This window comes from Papaver somniferum, chromosome 2, assembly GCF_003573695.1.
Source record: "Papaver somniferum cultivar HN1 chromosome 2, ASM357369v1, whole genome shotgun sequence".
Classification (NCBI taxonomy): Eukaryota; Viridiplantae; Streptophyta; class Magnoliopsida; order Ranunculales; family Papaveraceae; genus Papaver; species Papaver somniferum.
In genome coordinates, this window is record NC_039359.1 from 19,693,917 (window position 1) to 19,714,503 (window position 20,587).

The following is a 20,587-nucleotide window of genomic DNA, read 5'->3' on the forward strand; positions in this document are numbered from 1 at the left end:
CAGCGTCTCAGGAATGTTTGTGATATGTATTCATTGTCAGATTGTAGATTAAGACTAGGTGTGTATATGCCTCTCTATCAAGTGAATTATACTGGATAGAGAATCAAAGATGCAATTTCAAACATGCTGCAATTTCAAAGATGCAAGATAACTATTAAAAAACACTAAAGTGAATTTTTTTCAGTATCCATTTGTTTTCATTACATTAGTCTTGTACATGTTCCAGTTCTTTGCATTGTAGTTTAGTTTCTAGATTACAACCTGCATCTCCAACATTATCGACACACAATCATCGGAAAAAATAAAAAAACTGACTTCATCATATTGCATTTCATAAAGTTACAACCTTTATGTTCATTCAGTGTTGAGCAACATTTAACAGCAATACTATTATGTTCATATCCAGTTACACACAAAAAATACAAGTACCAAAAATAAAATGAAAAAAGCAAAATAAACATAACTTTCCCCTGTATCATCTCCTGCATTTTCGGTCTCCATTTCCATGACCAAAAAAACAAAACATGATTCAGTGACTTACCATTTTCCCTTCGATAAGTCTTACTCGTTATACCCGATCACTCGGAATCAGAATCATCAGATTCCGATTTCTCAGAACACTCTTCCTCCTCATCAGACCCCTCTTCATCATCATCTGACTCCGCTTCGGAATCAGTCTTTTGGGCCAAAATTTCATCATTAACCCCAAGAATCTCATCTTCACAAAAATCCTCAAGTGATTTTCCTAGGTCAGATGTAGCTTCGTCTGAATATGTAGTGGAGATATCACTGACATTATGAAAAACAACAACTGTCTCTTCATCTGCGGTAGTACTTGGATCACTATCGCGCGACCCATATTCTTTTGCCTCTGCCGCCTTAATATCCACCATTTCCGCCAACCTAATCCTTTTATCCTGCACTGCGTAGTACTTTTCCTTCTCTTCATCATCTTTGAAGGGATCATGGAGACGCTTCTTTGGAAAAATCTCTACCGGTTTCTTTGGAAAAGTTTCTACCGGTTTCTTTGGAAAAATTTGTACCGGTTTTTCTTGTACTTTATTTTCCGCAGCATGCATTTCTTGCCAGAGAGGATCGATTTCAATATCATTCAACAAGTCACTTACTCTCTTTTGTACATTCTGGAGATCATCCTTGGTCACCTACCCAATCATCTGCATAGTGGCGGATAACCTTTCTTTTCTTTCCCTTTTTTCCCACTCTTTGAATTGTTGCTCTTCAGTCATGGGGGATTTAACCTTTCATCTGCATCGATCATCATCACCAGCAATTTCGATTGATTTGATTTATAAATTTTTTTCAGAGAACAGTTATCTCCCTCTACAAATTTTCTCTCTGAAATTACTCTCTGAACCTTTGGTTCCCCCCTTATAAACTAGTCTAACCTAAAAGACGCAACAGTTCGTAACAGATATAAACTCTAAATTCTTGCACAGTCACGCCTATTCCCTAGAGAAAGGTTTAATCGGTAATATCACCTGACAATAATAACCGCCAATTTTGGTCTGAATTCAGACGGTTTTGTGGTTGAAAACTTGAATGGGCAATTTGTAACGGTACCCTGCTATGAAGAGTAAAAAACGCCTCTAAAAGGTAATTTTCTCATTTTCACAGTCGCCCGAAAATTTGCTGCGGGTGAGGGTAATTTGGTCATTCTCACCATTGCCGGTAAATGTGCTTTCGCTTTTGGTCATTTTCAGCGTAGCCGGACAATTTGCTTTCACCGGAAAATTTTCTTTCACCGTCGCCATGAAATTTGCTTTCACCCTCGCCGAAAATTTTGATTTCACCGTCGCCTCTCTTATCAGCCTTATTCATCTTAACCATAACTAGTTCAAATGACTCAATGAAACTATTTAAAGAGTTATTCAATTGCTATATTCTCATAGAAGTATACAAGAACACAACTAAAGCAAAATCAGTTTGATTCACTCGAATCAATTCATGTACATTATAGCCATGGTGTTGTTGATGGGGAAAAACAGTTTGCTAGTTTTTTGAGGAATGAAGAGATGACCAAGTGTGCAGGACTCTTCAACCGAGCAAACTACCTAACCTCAAACAGATGCACTGCACGGGAGTGCTTTTAATTTCGAGAGATCAATCTGTAGGACTCCGTCCTAAACCAAGTCCATGGCCATTCCAGAGTCAATTCAGTCACAAAGAGGGTGACGGGTTGATCTGTAGGAGGGAAGCTGAGAATTATGTGGGATCAATGATTGATCAAGGATCATGGATGTGTTGTAGGTTTCTGCAATAATGGGGAACTGCTGAAGTTTTGAATAAGTTCTGATAGATTGATGAATTCTTGAGAGCGATTACTCGGAAAATTCCGTGTGTTTCATTCATGGATTCAGAGACTTATTTATATTACCAGAATAGTAAACACATTGATCCCTGTAAGTGTGACGGTTTCTTGAGTGAAAGAGTGGGAAAGTGGGAGATCGTGGTAAAATCATTTCCATGTCGTGTGGAGACTTGATTAATCGTCCACCCACTACTTTGATAACTCCCTCAACCGGTTGCACAACTTACGCACATTTTTCATCGTGGATGTACACACGTGCCGTAGGCCGCCAAACCAAAACCCTAGTTAATATCCCCCGTGTGACGTGATTGATGTCTCACGAACGTGGAGTCTGCAAGGCAGACGTGTATTAGTTGGTTGATTGTTGATTGATTAGACGGTGAGTCTAAATATTGTTTAGTTGAGCATGATTTTCGAATACTCTAGAATTCGTGAATTGAGCATCTTCGGCGTGACGTATAATTCTTGTGTAATTGTTGACAATAGATCAACATGATGATGAACTGAACAAATATTGCTTATGTGAGCAAATATTGCTTAAGTGATGAATTGTTGGATATTGATAGTTGGACCAATATTGACGAATTGAGCAAATATTGAGTAATTGTTCGACAAATTACTGAATATTAATATCTAAATCGAGTGTTTGAGCGAGTATTGCTCATTTGATAAATCACTGAATATTGATAGTTTTATCAATATTTGAGCAGATGAGCAAGTATTGCTCATTCGATGAATTACTGGTAGTGTGACCAGATAATAATTAATTAAAATATTGGTAGCTGACCGAATATTGTGTAATTAATTTAGAAATTGATTGTTGGATCAATCATAAAATTATTAGTGTTTGAACCTACTCAGAATTTGTAATTTTTGAGCGTTTGTTCAAAAACCCTAATTTTTGATCAATTGTTCATCAGTTGATGGATTACTGAAAATAGGTTACTGGGTGAAGGAAGGACCAACCACATGGGATCATGGACGACCATGTGGCGCCTAAGTGCTCGAGTGAGCATGCACCAAAGTCTTTTGTTGACCAGTTGATGAAAAGATGATTAAACGCTGGTTTAATCATTTATTAAAATAGTGCACGTCTAAGCATTAGGTGAAAAAACCTAATTTATGGATAAGTGAGGAACCGATCAATTGGTTACGGAACCAATGATGGTCGTTTGATCAAATTCCAAGTTGGTTGGAAAGAGTTTGGACCCAATATGAGCAATTGAGCAAATTAGGTCAAAATTGTGAATATGTGTGGAACCGGCTTTGTGCAAGCCTTAGGTCCGGGATTGGACGGTCAAGGAAGCATGCCCGTGTCACCATAATGTATGTGTCTCAGTTCTAAGAGTTTTGGTATTTTCTGATGTGCGTTTGAGCAATATTGTGGATTTTCAGAAGAGTTTGATCTTGACTGAAATTCTTAATTTTTGCTCGAATGAGCAAGTAGTACTTTTCTCATTTGATCAATATTTTGTGAATATTAAAATAAGGATATTTTAATATTTATATTATCGTGAGTAGCTAGCCGGTCATCAGACCATGTTGGCTTTTGGCTTTTTCATTGTTTGAGCAATATTTGAGAAAATATAAAGAAACCATGATTTTTTCTCAAGTAGAGGAGTTTTCATGAGTTTATGAAAATAATAATTATGGAAATAAGGATTGCAAGGTGTGGGACTGGCCACGGCTAAGGCATGGCCGGCCGGCTAGGTGGCCCGGTCCCGCGCCACATTTCTTTATTTTATTATTTTTCATGAAACCATGAAAATATGAAGAAACCCTGAGTTTTTCTCAAACAAGGAAAGTTTCTTGAATGAAGGAGTCTTCACGAGTTTATGAAAATAAGTAAAAATAATAAAAATAAGGATTGCAAGGTGTGGGACCGGCCACGGTTAGGGCACAGTCGACCGTCTAGGTGGCCCTATCCCATGAAACCTTTTCTTATTTTATTATTTTTCATGAAACCTTGAAAATATGGAGAAACCGTGAGTTTTGCTCAAACAGGGAAATTTGATGGAATGAGGGAGTTTTCATGAGTTCGTGAAAATAAGAAAATAACAAAAAATAAAGGGAAGAGGCGTGGGGGACCGGCCGGCCGGTGGGCTCGGTCCTTGGGCTCCCCTTTTATTATTTTTATATTGTTTTCTCTCTCATATTTTGTGTTGGATTCCTCATTTGTCCATATTTTTGGGTGATCGTTTGTGCATTTGGGTGCTCGTTTGTGCATCGTTGTTGAGTACACTTGCACCATTTTCTGTGGGCTTACTCGGTGATAATACAAATGCCTGTTTGTTGAACATTTATTACTAATTCATGAAATTCAGTTGGGAATGATTCATGAAACGGAGTAATAAAATGAGTTGAGCATTTATTACTAATCCATGGAATTCAACCGGGGAATTCAGGAAACGGCGTAATAAAATAAAGTGGTTATCTATTACTGATCCATGGAATCATCCGGGGATAGCCATGAAACAGAGTAATGAGATAAAATAGATTATTTTCTAGGAATTCAGTCGGTGAATGTCACAGTAAAATTAATCTATTGTAGAATCGAGATATGAGATAGTTGAAGCATCATACTCGTTCTGAAAAGTGTATAGTCAGGAATAACATGCCACGTTGTTAACGTCCTGAAGGCGTTTAGCCCCCTCAACAATCATGTATGGAGAGCCGACTGAATCTATACACGGTCTCTCTACATAGTCAGTAAACATCGAGTGTCGCCGACGTCCTGAAGGCGTTTTTCCCTCTCAACAAACAATTATGTATGGAGGACCGCCCAATCATTCTTCTATGTAGAGGCATGTACCTTTATGTAGTCAGGGAACAGCGATTGTCGCCGACGTCCTGAGGGCGTTTTGCCCTCTCAACAAACAATTATTTATGGAGGACCGCCCAATCTTTCTTCTACAAAGATGGGGACGATGAAATGTGCAGCATCGAACGCTCAACAAGTGGGAGGCCTTTCGAAAATCATATTCATCGTGGCTCTGAGAGGTACTCGTTTAGAGAAATCATAAAAACGGTTCACGGATCATAAAATATGAATCGTCACATGCGTTCCTAAAGTCGGGACAGTCATGTGCCGCAGTAAGCATTAGATGGTGATTTTCTGCGGGACGAGCAACTGAACTCGATCGTAGAAAGGTATTTTTTTCAGATACCCCGATTTGCTCCAATGGTGTCATGTACAAGCAAATGCTCAGATGAGGACCCTGACAATATGATAGAGTGTCATCTTGAGATCACGGAGGGATGAAGCACTGCTGATTTAGACGGTTGGAAGTCCGGTTTTGGTCGGTTTAGCGTTTACGGACCCGAGCCCAAAAGGAAATCCTTGTTTTAGGAAGAGACGTTCGTTCGTTAGTTTAAGAAACAAAAAAAAAAAAATTGTAAGTCCAAAATTGTATTGATCAATAACAGCTATTTACAAGAAGTTTACAAGAAAAGAGGTCAAAAGACCCCAAAAACTTACAAACTATTTAAATATGAAATTAGAGACATTAGGATATTCTAAAGAATTTAGAAAATAAGGTCTCTCATCATAATTCAGCCCTACGCCATTCCTTAGTAAACACCCTCTTTTTGCCATGGAATCTGCTGAAAAATTCGCTTCACGATAGGTATGCACAAACCGGATCGAATCATAGTTGTCTTGAATCCTTCTCCATCTTTGCCTAGCAAACCAGGGCACATTAGAATTTTCAAAGGCCATAATCGCACCAATAGAGTCAGGGCGAATCATCACTTTTCTAACATTCCACTTCCTTGCCCACTCTAAACCAACTATCACACCATATAATTCTTCCAAAAAATTATTAGTTCTCCCCAGGCCTATACTCATGGCTCCAACGAAATTGCAATCATGGTCTTGCACAACAACTCTAGCACCAACAATACCAGGGTTTCCCTTGGAAGCACCATCGCAACATAATAATAATTCATCCCTATTAGGCGGTACCCAAAGGCATTTAATAGGATGAATTTGCTTTACTTTTTTATGACGAACACGAAAGAAATTCAGTATCTCTAAATCTGCTGATGTTTTATGTATAAAGCTCTTCAAACACACAAAACACTCATGGATCAAATGGAAAGTTTGTTGCTTAAAAAATTGAATACTGACCGTAATGTTTTGAAAACATTCCATATTCCTTGAATTCCACAGCTCCGAACATATAACTAAGTTAGATAACATCCATAAATCCTTGATAATTCTGCTTCTTCCTTTAGCTGCTTTATAAGAGTTAACCAAATCATAGTGAAGCTGTATATTGAACAGGCCTGAACACCATTGCCAGATGTGCGTTGCAAACGTACAGCTCCACAAAATATGTTCCAAAGATTCTTCAGCCTCCTTGCACAGATAACATCTATTAGCAAACTCAACTTTGAATCTTCTCCTGATCTTGTCTTGAGTCGCACAGGATTCTCTTGAAAGTTTCCAGTTCTGCGCAGCTAGTTTTGGGTGTATCGTGTTCCTCCACAACAGGCCATACACTTCCGCAATTGAGTACTTCTTTCTTACGATCTGTTTAGCTGAGGAAACCGTGAAATTACCCTTCAATTCTGGCATCCAAACCCTACAGTCTGCTCCTCCTTGTAACACCGGCATATTATTGAAGTCCACTCCATCCCTGACTAAGTTCGGAATATGTTCTCCCTGCAACTTCCAAGTATTATTAGCAATAATATCACTAACCATAATATTACCATCCAGGTCATTGTCGCCAAGCACGTCTGCAAGACATTCATTACCATACCACACATCAAAATAAAGAGATGTAGACCTCCCATCACCAAGAAGCACTTTGGTATTTTTATCCACAATTTCATGATTAATCTAATGCCCGGAAGAATTGAAGACCTCACACCATATTGCTTAATTTTACCAAGCCGAGAAGTGTATTTCACCCATAAGAAACGAGCCCATTTCTTTTTAGACGAACGAATGCTCCACCATAATTTCATGAGAAGCGCCTTGTTTGTGACAGCAAAACTAGTAATTCCTAATCCACCTTCATTCAAAGGGAAGCAAACCTTAGGAAATCCAACAACATATTTTTTTTAAACTTCAGCATCACCAGACCAAAGAAAATTGCGAATCACTCGCTTAGCTTGTTGGATGAACTTCACAGGCCATTTATACACTGCAATGTTGTGAATGGTATCGCTAGCAATCACCGTATTAATAAGAACAATTCTTTCTTGAAAAGAAAGCATTTTACCCTTCCAAACAGCAAGTTGATTCTTAATTTTATCAATCACATTGCTAATGTGATGATACTTAACAGCTCCGGGAATGATTTGAACACCTAGATACCTGTCTGGAAAAGTAGAAACTTCCTTACCAAGTAAATTTGTGATTGTTCTACAGCGGTTCAACGACCCCCCCCCCTCCATAGTAAACTATACTCTTTTGACGGCAAACAGTTTGAACCGAAGCCGTTTGATAATTTCCAAGCAAAGCAAGAATATTATGCAAACTCTTCATGTTTCCTTTAGAAAAAATCATTATGTCATCCGCAAAGAAAAAGTGAGTGGGAGAAATACCTTTTTTATTTTTTGAAAGCATTGGCGTCATCTTCTTCTCAAGAAAAAGTTTTGAAAGATTTCTACTCAGAACATCTTCAATCAAGACAAAAATAAGAGGAGATAAAGGATCTCCTTGTATTAGACCTCTATTGATATTGAAGAAACCCTCCGGACTACCATTAAGAAGTATAGAAATACGAGCTGAGCTTAGAGTCGAAGAGATCCAAAAACACCAAATCTGAGAGAAACCATACCTCCGAAAAACTTCAAAGACGAAAGACCAACTCGTCGTGTCAAAAGCCTGAGTAACGTCAAGTTTAAGACCCACATTGCCATCCTTATGCTTAGTTTTAAGCTCGTTAACCATCTCCGACGCCACACTGATATTTTCATGAATGTTCCTCCCTTTCATGAAAGCAACTTGTTCCTATGAAACAAGATTATCAAGAACACTACCCAGTCTTATAGCTAAAATCTTAGTAAAAAATTTGAAGAAAAAATTACTAAGACCAATGGGCCGAAAGCTGCGAAGAGTGTTGGCTCCTCTAACCTTGGCTAATAAAATCAAAAGACTAGAATTAGTACCTTGAGTAATTATTTTCTCTTGCTAGCAAAAAGTTATAGCGTTGAAAAGGTCTTGTTGAATCACATCCCAACAATGCCTATAGAAATACCCAGAGAAACCGTCAGGGCCAGGTGCACTATCCGCGCCAAGATAAAAAAACAACAGATTTTATCTCTTCCATAGTAGGAATTTCATCCATTATCTGACTATCTTCGGAAGAGATAATATTATGATCATAATGAAATAATTCCTCATCAATGGGTAATTCAGCACCATTAAACTTAGACTCAAAAAAAGAAACCGCATGGTCTCTAATATGGTCATAATCAGTGAAAACATTCCCATTCTCATCCACCAATTCTGAAATCAGATTACTGCTCCTGCGAGTTCGAGTATTGGCATGAAAAAAATAAGTATTACTAGCACCCTCCGTGAGCCATTTATTTCTCGACTTTTGCTTCAACATAATGGATTGTTGAGAACGAATTTACTGAAGAGTCACTGAAGCTTCTTTGGCGTAATTCAACTTAGTAATGTCTTTTGGATCTTCGTCTGAAGTACGAAGAGCAACTTTCATAGTCAACTTAGCCTGCTCGAGCTTTGCATAAACATTTCCAAAGACCCGTAAATTACATTCTTTCATGGCAGCCTTTAATATTTTGAGCTTGAAAAGTAAAATAAAAGCAGGAGAGCCGGAAACAGGAGCATTCCAACTCTCAATAACCATGCGCATGAAATCAGGGTGAGAAAACCACATCTTTTGCACTCTAAAAGGTGCTCTTTTTGGTCTTGGGTTGGCAAAAGGAAAGCCAATAATAGTAGAATGGTCGGAAACTTCACGAGAAAGAGCTTTACACCTCCAATTCTCAAATTTATTAAGCCAGGCTTCATTAATTAGAGCTCTATCCAGCTTGCAAAGGATTCTACGTACACCTGATTGACCATTAGCCCAAGTGTATTTTGAACCCAAGAAATCCGCTTCAAAGAGATCATTGTCATCCATCCAATCACTAAAATCATTAATGACTGAAGTCCGCGGTTCACGACCCCTTTTTTCTCATCATTACGAAGCACGCAATTAAAATCACCCATAACCAACCACGGAGTACTATTATCAACCAAAGAGAGTTGTTGCCATAACCTTCTTCGAGGGACTTGAAAACCGCTAGCATGAACAAAGGATACCAACACACCCTCCGTTTCAATAGTAATAGATAGCCTACTAGTATTCACAACTACAGGCGTAGCAATATCATTCGACCAAAAAATCCAGATGTTCCCTTTAGAAGAATCAACAGAATTATGAATAATTTCTTTCTTATAACCGTCCACATATAACCCTTGCATAAAATTGAGAGTACAATGTACTTTCGGCTCAGCAATGTAAAAGATGTCCGGCTTGAATTCCTTAAGTAACTCTTGTAATTTGCACCTTGCAGCATGGCGTGCAATGCCATTTATGTTCCAATATAGAACACACATTAAAAACTAGTATTGGAGGAGTTATTAGCTAACTGAGAAGAAACCCCGGTATTTATTCTTGGCGAGTTACCTCTTTCCACACGGTTTCTTAAATTTGAAGCTTCTAAACCCAATTCAGACTCGGATTCAGAAATCGTTTCAAGGTGGGAGTTTTTACCCACCGTAGAATTTACCACTTTGTGCATGGCTTTCATGCGATCTCTTTGAGCTTCTTGTTCATCCTTGAACTTAGCATCACCTGAACTTTCTGCCACATACGAAACTATATTAAGAACATCAAACTTGTTTTTATTAAGTAAAAACTCATCAGCCATTAGTTGACCACAAAAAGGAGTCGATGGTGCAGACCTAACAGGTTTAGGAATCCTAGTTGCAACCAAATCTGTCTTAGTTAATGGACCAGTTTCACCCACTTTTCCATTTTTAACTAAAACTAATTTTGGAGCCTGCGAATTCTTAGTTCTTGCCAATTCAACATAGGCAGCTTCAAAATCAGCTTTGGCCTTTGCCATATTAACCTCCAACTGCTTAGCATTCACCAGCTTAGCAGCAAACTCCCGATCAACTTCTTCATCCACATTGTTATGAGAAACTTCATGAACAACAAAGTTGTTACCCTTCTTCTTACGCTGTGCAACCTGTCATTCACCACGAGTTTGCATAGGTTGCGTATTTTGAACAACAAGAGGCTGAACAATATGAGGTTGAACAACATTGTTTTTCATATTGTTTAAAACTACTTGTCGCTCATTATTAACTTTGGGTTGCTTTCTGCATTCCTGGTCATTATGACCAATGAGTTTACACTTCGAACAGTATTTTGGCATCTTTAGAATTTCCACAGACTTCCAAAAATCCAAACCCCCCACCGTAACATGAATTGCATCGGTAGCAGTCTCAGCGAAATCAATATCAACAAGGACTGAAGCAAAATGACCATACTCATGGGCTAGAGTATGCTTGTCAACCACGATTGGAGTACCAAGAGATTTAGCCATGGACAACAAAGTTTTTTCTGTCCAGAATTCTAACGGTAATCCAGGAAAAGAAACCCACACCGAAGAGAGAGATTTTTTTTAAGAGAGAAAAAAGTTTCACGAAAATGTGAGGTTTCACAAAAATGGAATAAACTCTCGTTTCAAAGATGGATGCTCGTACGGGAGAAAAATTTTTTTTGAATAGACGTGCGTTTGTTAGTAATAAATTTTTTGTCTATGAGCTTTCATGAATTTTTTTATTTTTGACATGTGAGTTTTCATACATTTTTGAAAATATACCCACATTTCAAAGACGTAGGCTTGCGCGAGGGAGCAAAATATATATATGTATATATTTTCTCAAATTCACATGAGTTTCACGTTAAAATATATATTTTTTGTAAAATCAATGTTTTGATTTTGAATAACTGTTGGAAGAAGACAATTATACATGGAGAAATAATATCTGTATGTGAGTTTTCAGAATTGTAGAATGGACGTCTGTCCAATTTTGGAAAACCAGTGAATGTTCACACAGTGAAAATTTATGTGAAATTAAATTTTTGATTTTCAGCAATTGCTAGAAGTAAACAATTTTTGATAAAATACTGTTTGTATGGATTTTGTGATCTGATAGTGTATACACAAGACCAATGAGTGTTCACTTGGTGGGAGTCGCTCACACGGTGAAAATAAAGTGAATTGTTCACATGATGGAAGTTTCATGAATTGTTCACAATTTTATGAAAATCATGTTATGGTTTTGAATAACGAATTTTGTTCGTGGTTTGAAGGAGCGAACAAATTCTCGAGATTGTAATCACTACAACTAGTGAAATCGTAAATAGGTAAGAGTTGGATGGTTACCATTTTTGTAGACGCTATTGTGAGCACCTTTATTCCATGATTCATTGTTTTGTTGAATCCTACGCTTTGTATGAAAGATGTGATGAAGTAGACACTTTGCAAGAATGACTGACTCATGATACTTTCAAAGATGGTGTTTCCAGAGATGACATCTCTACGGATGCAACTTTAAGAAATAGTACTTCCGGGACCTCTGAGTGATGGTGAGCGATCCTTCATACTGAATTTTACTCCTGGTTATTTCATTAGTTTTACCACAGGATGATCGTATAGTAAGATCTCGGATCAATGTAGAGTCCACGGAAATTGGAAGAAAGTCTACGGGAGCGGAGAACCTAGAAGTAACTACATGATGTTAGCAAATGACGTGCAGTCCCCAGCCGTTTCTTTTGTTAGCGCTCCTTGTGTCATGACTTTTCCCTGCCCGTGCAATTAGGATCACGATACCAAGGTTTGTTATTTCTTTTCAGACTTTTGCTCCATCGATTGACGGTCTTCAACTTGTTCCCGGGAAAATAATTCAGGAATCCAGCACTGATGAAGAAGTCGATGTAAGTATCTTTTTCGTGCAGGTGATCGTGACATCTCCTTGAATGAAATAATAATAATTTTTGTTGATGAATCCAGGAAGAAATTATCATGGATGAACAAGGTATTGATGCTGCTCATTCATCCTTGGACCATGGTGATACGGAGAATTCCCAAAACCCGAAACTGCATGAAAGTAATAACGCTTCTAATGATGACCCCGACAATATTGGTTCTTCGAATGGCTTGGATTATATTTTCTTCATAGAAGTATAGGATCTCTGATTCATTAATGGATGAATGAAGACCCATATGAATAACTGAATTTTTTTTACCGAAATACGTCACCAGAAAATTCAGAACTCCGTCTTTTAGGAAAAACGCCATGAAATCTTCATTCGATGTCGGATTTTCGCGATCTACCCATATATCCTCATGACCAGGAAATTTCCAAGCTTTTTCAAAGAAGATTTTTGAGATTTGAACATGTTTAGGGGTCGAAATCGATGAAAGTAAACTTCCAGGAAGTTTTCAGAAAAATTTCAGTTGGTCCGTAGTTCAAAGTTTTGGCCACATCATTTTGCTCGTTTCTCCAATTGCTTTGAATTGTGGATATGTTATATAGAACATCCATACAAAGATAATGGTGTATGACCCATATCTATATTTTTCACCAATTTCTCCCAGTTCGTCGTCTTATACAGGGAAGCGTAAAATCATATCAGACGGGCTTGTTGTAAAACACTCCTGTTGTGTCTTTAAACCATTCACTTGTGTCTTGAACGGTTGGTGAAGGATTTTAATGTCATTGATTCATTTAATATCAGGACCCCTTGATTGATACATGAGCATGGTGCTTGCAGCGCCATCTTGTTTCTGTCAGTCGTAGAAACATCTCTTCTGAAACCCTGGTCACGGGACCATCACTGAGGTTGCTCTCAAGAGGGGGCGATGTAATGACCATGATTGCATGTCCCGGTGGAATCATTCCTTTTATGATGAATGATAAGCACATGAGAGTCTGGTGTCATGAGTCTTGGACTGTGAAACTGATCGCCATGATCAGTGGACCGTCAGTCCCCGGTGTTTTGTTAAATCTCTCTTTTCGTTTTCCCTTCTTCTGGCAAGACCTAGATAGAGGACCCAGGTAGAAAAATTGATGTAAAGACTTAGGTGGTAGAAGTTTGAGGTACCTTGATGAAGGACTTAGCGGAATGAACTGGTGGACACCGGTCGACTGTGGAAGTTATGAATCCCGTCTAAGAATTGCTGCTTGCATGTTGTATGCCATGGAAGCTTTAGGAACCTCATACGACGTCGGAATTTGATGCTTGACCCGAAATTTTGAAGCTAAGAGACTGAGTTATCACATGAGAAAAGAATCACTCAATTTGGAGTTGTAGAAGTCAGCCAACGAAGAGTGGACATTTGTAATTTGTAATCCCGTATAAATTTTTGAGATTTCGTAGACCTGACGGTAAAGGCCATATCTTTCAGATGTATGTCCGATTGATGCGCCCTTTTGGTATGTTGTAGAAAGACATATACAAACATCTTTCATTGAGGAAGCATTGTCCCATTCCTCACCCATTGGTAAGTTTTTGTAAACCCATGGCCTGAAATGTGTTGTATCTCCTTTGTAGAGGTGATGAGAACATTTTGTAAAATACTTTGGCTTGTGCCCATCCATCGTGCAATCTTTTTGGAAGACGCTCATGTTAACATGTTTTCACGTCTACACGTCTTGATATGAATTATTAGGGGTTGAAGAGTACGATCCATCGAATAACACTTCAGAGAATGGATAGTTGATGAATCCGGATGTTGTGCCTGAGACTGTTATTGATGCTGAGATCATGATTCAATTTTCTCCATAAATTCTTGTTGATGCTGAGACCATGAATGGAGTTCCTCCACATATCCTTGTTGATGCCTCTACTACAGTTGGAGTTGCTCCAGAGACCGCGAAATCTAGAACCATGATTATCGACATAGTCTTGCTCCTCCATCCAGTGAGCCGCGAAGTGGCTTTGTCCAGGAATTGATGTTGTTGCGGCAGATGGCAGCATCGGTCTCCATTCTGGATGTGAGGAGAAAAAGTTCCTTGGTTGTGCAAGGTTTGTGATGTAGAGAGGTTCCGTTGATGATATTTCATGGAATCACATCAGGTTGAAATGACTTGTTATGCGAATAAAATTTATTGAAACATATTGAATTGATCTTTCCAATATGATAAATTCCCCGGTGCATCTCTCATTCACTCAGCAGAATTGAAAGAGTTTGTAGCATCTATATATGAATGATGTTGCATCTGCTTCAGAAGTCTTATCATGGGATAATAAAGATTTATCGATTGTAGTTCAGTTACACTTTTTTGGTGTTGTTGAATCAGTGTGTCATCGTCGAGATATTTGTGCCGAAGCCAGACACGCCAGTATTGAAGGCGTACTCTTTAATTGGGAGTACAATTTGAAGGCTTTTTAGATGCTTGAGCGTTGAAGCGTCATATCTCTTAAGCATCGAATGTATTAGGTTTGATCATCTCGGCCCTGAGTATCTTCTGTTGATTCATCATTACTTTTGTTGTGGCAGTGGGATTCAACACTTGTGCAGACATCGGAGCTTTCTGATTTTGTGGCACACATGGACACTTTGCAAGGCTATGGAAAAACGCCCAAAGTGTTCTTTGCCATGCTTGGACATCATCTTAATAATGAATGTCTCAGTGCTCGATTCGGAAAAATGTCAGATTCAACCACTTGTAAAATATTAATGCAGTGAAGCTACAATTCGACTTTCAATAGCGGAGTTGCTAGAAGAATTGAGTCCCCATGCTAATAGCATGAGAGGAAGTAAATGACATAGACATGGAAGGAACGAGACTTTCCTGAGTGTGGAACCTCTTGATGAATGTTTTTGCATATTTTCCAGGTTCTTGTTTCAACCTCGTCGAAGTTCGGAATTCTTCCAAGTGATCCGATGATGGAACGTCCCCCAAATCTTCTGGATTAGAACTTTCTTCGTTGGAGAAATATGCAACCAAAAGCGCTTTGTCAATAGATATATTTTCAGCACGGATCCATGCTCGTCTGAAGAACATGTCATATTCTGGATCATCCTGATTATGTGAAACTTGGTTTCTGTCCAGGTTGAACTTATGTTCATTTTGAGAGTGACGTAGCCATAAATATTTCCGACCGATCCTTCAAGGTCTCTGATTGAGATGGGATCATGAATAGCTTCTTGTCGAGTGATGCGTGCGGATCCAAGGGTTTTCAGTGGAATAATGTTGATGGCGGTGTCAGCATCGATCAACATTCTTCCGAATTCATTTCCCTCTGAGGTGGACTGTGGTAAGTAGTCCCTAGTCGTGCATTTCCTTGTGGATGAAGGTTCAAGGAGTATTCCCGGAATGGACAGACGTCTGACACAATGTAATTTGGTGATGTGAACACGTCTTTACCTTATGCCTTAGACATATAGAACAATTCACAGATATGCTCGATCAACGATTGAACTACTTCTTTGACTGGTTGTTCAGAGAGTGTAAAGGTTCTGATTGGGAAAGAATTCTTGTGTACTCCTTTAGTCCCCAGTTGAAGATATTATGGATCAACCTTCTATTTGAAAATATTGCAGTCACCTGTTGGACGATTGGTGAACTTATAAAGACAGCAGTACCTGGGATTATTCATTTCTTCTTTAGTTGGATGTCTCCTGATGAATGTCAATTTGGTTGCACCATCTTGAATCTAGACTTCCAGTAACTCGATCACTTCTTCAATGAGAAGAGGGAAGTTTGAATATGTCTGATCATTTCCTCGTTTGTTGATGCAGGGTTGAGGTTTGTGCATTTCAGGATTGGTTATCCTTTTTTGCGCTTCCGAAGGATCCTGAGAGATTGGAGAAGTATGCTTCTGTTGTGGTGCTTCGGATTTCCTTTTGCTTCCTTCAGCAACAACGTTCGTGGAAGGTTGGAGGTTGTATTGTCTGTTGAAGAGATGCTGAGTATCACGAGGTTCTCAGTCTAGGTCTTTCTCTTTCCAGTAAAGCATGCGCGGTAGTTGCTGATCGCTTGGCTTCTTCATGAAGTTCTGAGAAAGTCTGGAATCGCATATTCTCCTGCAAGGCTCTGTAGATTGGGATCATTCCGTTGTGTTCGTGCTCTTCTAGTGCCTCCATGAATCGACAGACGTGTTCTCGAGCGTTCCCTGTTCCGTTATACAGCGTTGGGGAAGTGTATCCCTTCGAAGAGGAATTTTTTGCGTAGCAGCAGGATATGGAGGTTGATGAAGGTGAACAGATGATGCTTTGTCTTTTCCTCGATCCTCCATGAAGCGTTTCATGTCCTCACGAGTGATGAATCCTGTAGGTTTCTTTGTTGGTGGGTTATTTACAGCCTTGTGGACTTCATCATCATCTACTACATGAATCGGAGTAACTTCAGGATCAGCAGCCAAAGATGTTTCTTTGGCTTTTCCTTTCTCCCGAGTTTTTTCTGACATCTTGTCAGTGAGAGTTTGAGATAATTGCACAACTCTTTCTGCGTTGCAGCCATGTCAATCTGTTTTTTGGCAAGAGTCTCTTGCACCTTCATGAGATCAGCTATGGTAGGAGGATTTTCTCTGATTTCTTCGAGAGACCGTCCGAAGAAAGGATTGCTTCCAATGTTGGTTTGTTGAGGAGTGGTATCAACAACACCGGTGTTGGAAGCAAGAGTGGTTTCTAGAGTACCACCGTTTTGCTAGTGCTAGCATTGTTTGTGTTAGGATCTGTAACTGAACCTGACCTAAGATCAACCATTTTGTGAAAGTGAGATTGCAACCTAGAGATTAATCTCCCACTGTGGTCACCAATCTGTTGATGGGGGAAAACAGTTCGCTGGTTTTTTGAGGAATGCAGAGATGACCAAGTGTGCAAGACTTTTCAGCCGAGCAAACTGCCTAACCTCAAACAGATGCACTGCACGTGAGTGATTTTATGTTCGAGAGATCAATCTGTAGGACTCCGGCCTAAACCGAGTCAATGGTCGTTCCAGAGTCAATTCGGTCACAAAGAGGGAGACGAGTTGATCTGTAGGAGGGAAGATGGGAATTGTATGGGATCAATGATTGATCAAGGATTGTGGATGTGTTGTAGGTTTCTGCAATAATGGTGAACTGCTGAAGTTTTGATAGATTGATGAATTCTTGAGAACGATTACTCGGAAAATTAAGTGTGTATCAATCATGGATTCAGAGACTTATTTATATTACCAAAATAGTAAACACATTGATCCCTGTAAGTGTGACGGTTTATTGAGTGAAAGAGTGAGAAAGTGGGAGATCGTGGTAAAATCAGTTCCGTATCGTGTGGAGACTTGATTAATCGTCCATCCACTACTTTGCTAACTCCCTCAATCGGTTGCACAACTTACGCACATTTCTCATCGTGGATGAACACACGTGTCATAGGCCTCCACTACTTTGCTAGTTAATATGACCCATGTGACGTGATTGATGTCTCACGAACGTGGAGTATGCAAGGCAGGCGTGTATTAGTTGGTTGATTGTTGATTGATTAGACGGTGAGTCTAAATATTGTTGAGTTGAGCATGATTTTCGAATACTCTAGAATTCGTGAATTGAGCACATTCGCCGTGACGTGTAATTCTTGTGTAATTGTTGACAATAGATCAACATGATGATGAACTGAACAAATATTGCTTATGTGAGAAAATATTGCTTACGTGATGAATCGTTGGATATTGATAGTTGGACCAATATTGACGAATTGAGCAAATGTTGAGTAATTGTTCGACAAATTACTGAATATTAATATCTAAATGAGTGTTTGAGCGAGTATTTCTCATTTGATAAATCACTGAATATTGATAATTTTATCAATATTTGAGCAAATGAGCAAGTATTGTTCATTCGATGAATTACTGGTAGTGTGACCAAATAATAATTAATTAAAATATTGGTAGATGACCGAATATTGTATAATTAATTTAGATATTGATTGCTGGATCAATCATAAAATCATTAGTGCTTGAACCTACTCAGAATTTGTGATTTTTGAGTGTTTGTTCAAAAACCCTAATTTTTGATCAATTGTTCATCAGTTGATGGATTACTGAAAATAGGTTACTAGGTGAAGGAAGGACCGACCACATGGGATAATGGACAAACATGTGGCGCTTCTCGAGTGAGCATGCACCAAAGTCTTTTGTTGACCAGTTGGTGAAAAGATGATTAAATGCTAGTTTAATCATTTATTAAAATAGTGCCCATCTGAGCATTAAGTGAAAAAACCTAATTTATGGAGAAGTGAGGGACCGGCCTCTGGTGGTCACGGGACCAATGATGGTCGTTTGAGCAAATTCCAAGTTGGTTGGAAAGAGTTTGGACCCAATATGAGCAATTGAGCCAATTAGGTCAAAATTGTGAATGTGTGGGTCCGGATTTGTGCAAGCCTTAGGTCCGGGCTTGGTCGGTCAAGGAAGCATGCCCGTGTCACCATAATGTCCGTGTCTCAGTTCTGAGAGTTTTGGTATTTTTTGGTGTGCGTTTGAGCAATGTTGTGGATTTTCAGGAGAGTTTGATCTTGACTGAAATTCTTGATTTTTGCTCGAATGAGCAAGTAGAACATTGCTCATTTGATCAATATTTTGTGAATATTAAAATAAGGATATTTTAATATTTATATTATCGTGAGTAGCTAGCCGGTCGTGTGACCATGTTGACTTTTGGCTTTTTCATGGTTTGAGCAATATTTGAGAAAATATAATGAAACCTTGATTTTTGCTCAAGTGGGGGAGTTTTCATGTGTTTATGAAAATTATAATTATGGAAATAAGGATTGCAAGGTGTGGGACAGGCCACGGATAAGGAATGGCCGGCCGGCTAGGTGGCCCAGTCCCGCGACACCTTTCCTTATTTTATTATTTTTCATGAAACCATGAAAATATGAAGAAACTCTGAGTTTTACTCAAACAAGGAAAGTTGCTCGAATGAAGGAGTCTTCTTGAGTTTATGAAAATAAGTAAAAATAATGAAAATAAGGATTGCAAGGTGTGGGACCGGCCACGGCTAGGGCACAGCCGGCCGACTAGGTGGCCCGGTCCCGCGACACCTTTTCTTATTTTATTATTTTTCATGAAACCATGAAAATATGGAGAAACCGTGAGTTTTGCTCAAACAAGTAAATTTGATGGAATGATGGAGTTTTCATGAGTTCATGAAAATAAGAAAATAGCAAAAAATAAAGGGAAGAGGCGTGGAAGACCGGCCATGACGGCATGACTGGCCGGCCGGTGGACCCTGTCCCTGAGCGCCCCTTTTATTATTTTTATATTATTTTTTCTCTCCTGTTTTGTGTTGGATTCCTCATTTGTCCATATTTTTGGGTGCTCGTTTGTGCATTTGGGTGCTCATTTGTGCATCGTTGTTGAGTACACTTGTACCATTTTCTGTGGGCTTACTCGGTAATAATCCAGATGCATGTTTGTTGAATATTTATTACTAATTCATGAAATTCAGCTGGGAATGATGCATGAAATGGAGTAATAAAATGAGTTGAGCATTTATTACTAATCCATGGAATTCAACCGGGGAATCAGGGAACGGAGTAATAAAATAAAGTGGTTATCTATTACTAATACATGGAATCAGCTGGGGATAGCCATGAAACAGAGTAATGAGATATGATAGATTATTTTCTAGGAATTCAGTCGGTGAATGTCACGGTAGAATTAATCTATTGTAGAATCGAGATATGAGATAGTTGAAGCATCATACTCGTTCTGAAAAGTGTATAGTCAGGAACAACGTGCCACGTTGTTAACGTCCTGAAGACGTGTATCCCCCTCAACAATCATGTATGGAGAGCCGCCTAAATCTATACACGGTCTCTCTACATAGTCAGGAAACAAAGAGTGTCGCCGACGTCCTGAAGGCGTTTTTCCCTCTCAACAAACAATTATGTATGGAGGACCGCCCAATCATTCTTCTATGTAGAGGTAGGTACCTTTATGTAGTCAGGGAATAACGAGTGTCGCCGACGTCCTGAGGGCGCTTTGCTCTCTCAACAAACAATTATGTATGGAGGACCGCCCAATCTTTCTTCTACATAGATGGGCACGATGAAACGCTCAGCATCGAACGATCAACAAGTGGGAGGCCTTTCGAGAATCATATTCATCGTGGCTCTGAGAGGTACTCGATCAGAGAAATCGTGAAAACGGTTCACGGATCATAAAATATGGATCGTCACATGCGTTCCTGAAGCCGGGTCAGAAACATGTAGTATCATGATTTT

The 20,587-nt window shown here is 39.0% G+C and overlaps 1 protein-coding gene across 1 annotated transcript; it reads right to left on the reverse strand.

Annotated features, from left to right (window-relative positions):
• Positions 1-578: 578 nt before the first annotated feature.
• Positions 579-1,079, reverse strand: LOC113350715. Its single transcript, XM_026594844.1, has one exon. The coding sequence runs from the start codon at positions 1,077-1,079 to the stop codon at positions 579-581; it is 501 nt and encodes a 166-aa protein (XP_026450629.1).
• Between the last annotated feature and the right edge of the window lie 19,508 nt (positions 1,080-20,587).

Bases quoted from the DNA above. Each gene is read 5' to 3' on its own strand.
- LOC113350715 (XM_026594844.1), bottom strand. From the start codon at position 1,079: ATGCATGCTGCGGAAAATAAAGTACAAGAAAAACCGGTACAAATTTTT.